Raw genomic sequence first — 2,199 nt, 5'->3', positions numbered from 1 at the left:
CCCCCCCAAACCCCGCTCGAGGAGTACTGAAAATTATTTTATGCATCATTATCATCATGTATTGTGGATAAATGAATCAGCCATACGCTGCACAGCGACACAAAGTCACTTTTGGTCGGGGCAGCCACAGGGCAAGCTGTTGTTGAACTGTAACAGACGCAAAAGATGTAGTATGAAATAATACAAAGAAAATCACCCAACGTTTTCAGGGTGGGAGATGAAAAAATGAACCAATAAGAAACATGGGGGCACTGGAAATGGCACTTGCAAGAAAAGAAAGTGTTGAAGGGGGAGGGGGGGGGGTGAACCTATCTTGACTAAAAAGTTTTTTTAAAAAGGGAGGGGTGAGGGTGAAGGAAGTATCCTACAAAGTGAAAGTCTACACAAGAAACAAGAAAACATTTCACGAGACACGGACATTGGGAGTCAAGTCATGATGTGCAATTACTCTAAATTACTATCACATCCAAAAAAAACACAGGACAAGCAGGGTCTCTTCTACGGTACATGAAGTTTATCTCAAGGTTTTCCAAAATCCAGAACATGTCCCCCACACCATCTAAACTTCACACTCGTTTCTTGCTAGGACTCAAGAAAGCACAGCAGATCTATAGTACTGTAATCCCGAATGTATCTTTTCATTTTCAGGACCAAAACGTTGTCAATTAATTGAATAAATACAAAATAAGATTTATCTCCACCACTCCCCCACCCCCTAATGAACTCCAAATTTAGGTCTATTCTATTGACAGACAACTAAGAATGAAAAAGCTGACGTCAACATCTGTGATGTTGGTTTTTTTTTTATGTCTTCACAAAAGGCATCATCTCACACGAACACTGACATTATATAAAGAAAAAGAAAAGAGAAAAACAGATCCTGGGCCACTGACAAATCGGATGAGACAGAGGCATGCACACACCAAGTCTGTCCGATTCACCAAATTTGCCCATCCACATTATCAGAATCAATGACCTACTAGGTCCCGATTTTCTTGAGCTCACTCAGTAGGTCCTTATCAACTAACACAAGTCTCTTGAAACTCTGCCATAATCCAGAAAGAAAATCGCAGCACACTGGAAAGTCAGTCAACGTCAAAAAACTTCACTTCATTCGTCAAACCAGAAGGAAGGAAGTCACACAGCGTTGTATCGTAGGTAGGTAGACTCCGAGGATACCAACGATAGTGGGAGGGGGGGGGGGAAGAGAATTGGCGATCAAATCAAAGCAGCACTCTGATAAATGTCACAGCCATGAAGAATACTAAAAGGACCACTGGTACCCAATGAGTTTTTGAGTGTCCAACGCTTACACATTTTCCTCACACCTCTGGACTACAAACGCACTCCTGGTAAAGATCCTGGCTCAAACGTGGAAATCCAAAGTAGCTTTCAGTCCGCAGTGAAGGTCCAGCTTAAGATATTACGGACATCATTGTTGTTATCTTTAACCCATTGTTGTTCCAGGAGGGTTGTTACATCAATGATATCAGGTAAACCTGCCTGCTTCCATTGTGGAGCTGAAAGCTAAATATCTGTAAGTATCGCTTTTTCAGCCCTCAGCAATTATTACTCCATCGCCTTTCAGTCAAGAAAGTTTATTGCGAGTCCTTTAGTGACAAACAGGATTTCACGTCGACGAACTGGATGAAGCTCCCCACAGATCTCTCCGAGGGAATTGGGTGCGATCATGAAATTCCGAGTCTTTCCCAAACCCACACGTAGAGCTCAGAGCTGTAGGGCGGCCATGGGCGTCATCTGCTGGCTCATGGCGATGCTCCGGCACGCATCACAGTTGGCCATCTTGCTGATATCCTGCAGCTTCTTGGCCACCGCCTCAGCCAACAGCACGGCCGGCCCCAGCTTCATGCCCAGCGTCTTGACCAGGTGGTCAGTGGTCAGCAGGGCCAAGATACGGCCGTCCACTCGCTGCTCGCGGAAGTGCTGGAGGGGATAGAGAGAAGAATTGTCATCAGTATATTATGTTCATTCATAGTAGAAGTACTGAAGAAGAGAAAGAGAGAAAGAGAGAAAAAAACTGTATGTAGTAAAGAGTTTTACGGCATTTGCAACACAAAATGGTACTCCCCGTCTCAGTGAGTCCTAAAAACCCAGAGTCCCAGAGAATATTCACTATAAAAATATCGTTCAACAATAACATAAAACTGTAAAGCCCCCTCCCCTCTCATGCACACACAC

General features: G+C 44.0%; 1 protein-coding gene across 1 annotated transcript in view; it reads right to left on the bottom strand.

Annotated features, from left to right (window-relative positions):
- Positions 1 to 9: 9 nt before the first annotated feature.
- Positions 10 to 2,199, bottom strand: part of LOC101857622 (dentin sialophosphoprotein) — a gene marked incomplete at its 5' end in the record, with an annotated part of 14,382 nt that continues 12,192 nt past the window's right edge. Inside the window, 1 exon segment of the mRNA XM_005113134.3 lies at positions 10 to 1,944. Within this exon segment, the coding sequence (XP_005113191.2) occupies positions 1,729 to 1,944 (216 nt within the window).

This window comes from Aplysia californica, unplaced genomic scaffold (assembly GCF_000002075.1).
Source record: "Aplysia californica isolate F4 #8 unplaced genomic scaffold, AplCal3.0 scaffold01646, whole genome shotgun sequence".
In the NCBI taxonomy this organism is placed as follows: domain Eukaryota; kingdom Metazoa; phylum Mollusca; class Gastropoda; order Aplysiida; family Aplysiidae; genus Aplysia; species Aplysia californica.
This window is presented reverse-complemented; position numbering and strand designations above follow the sequence as displayed.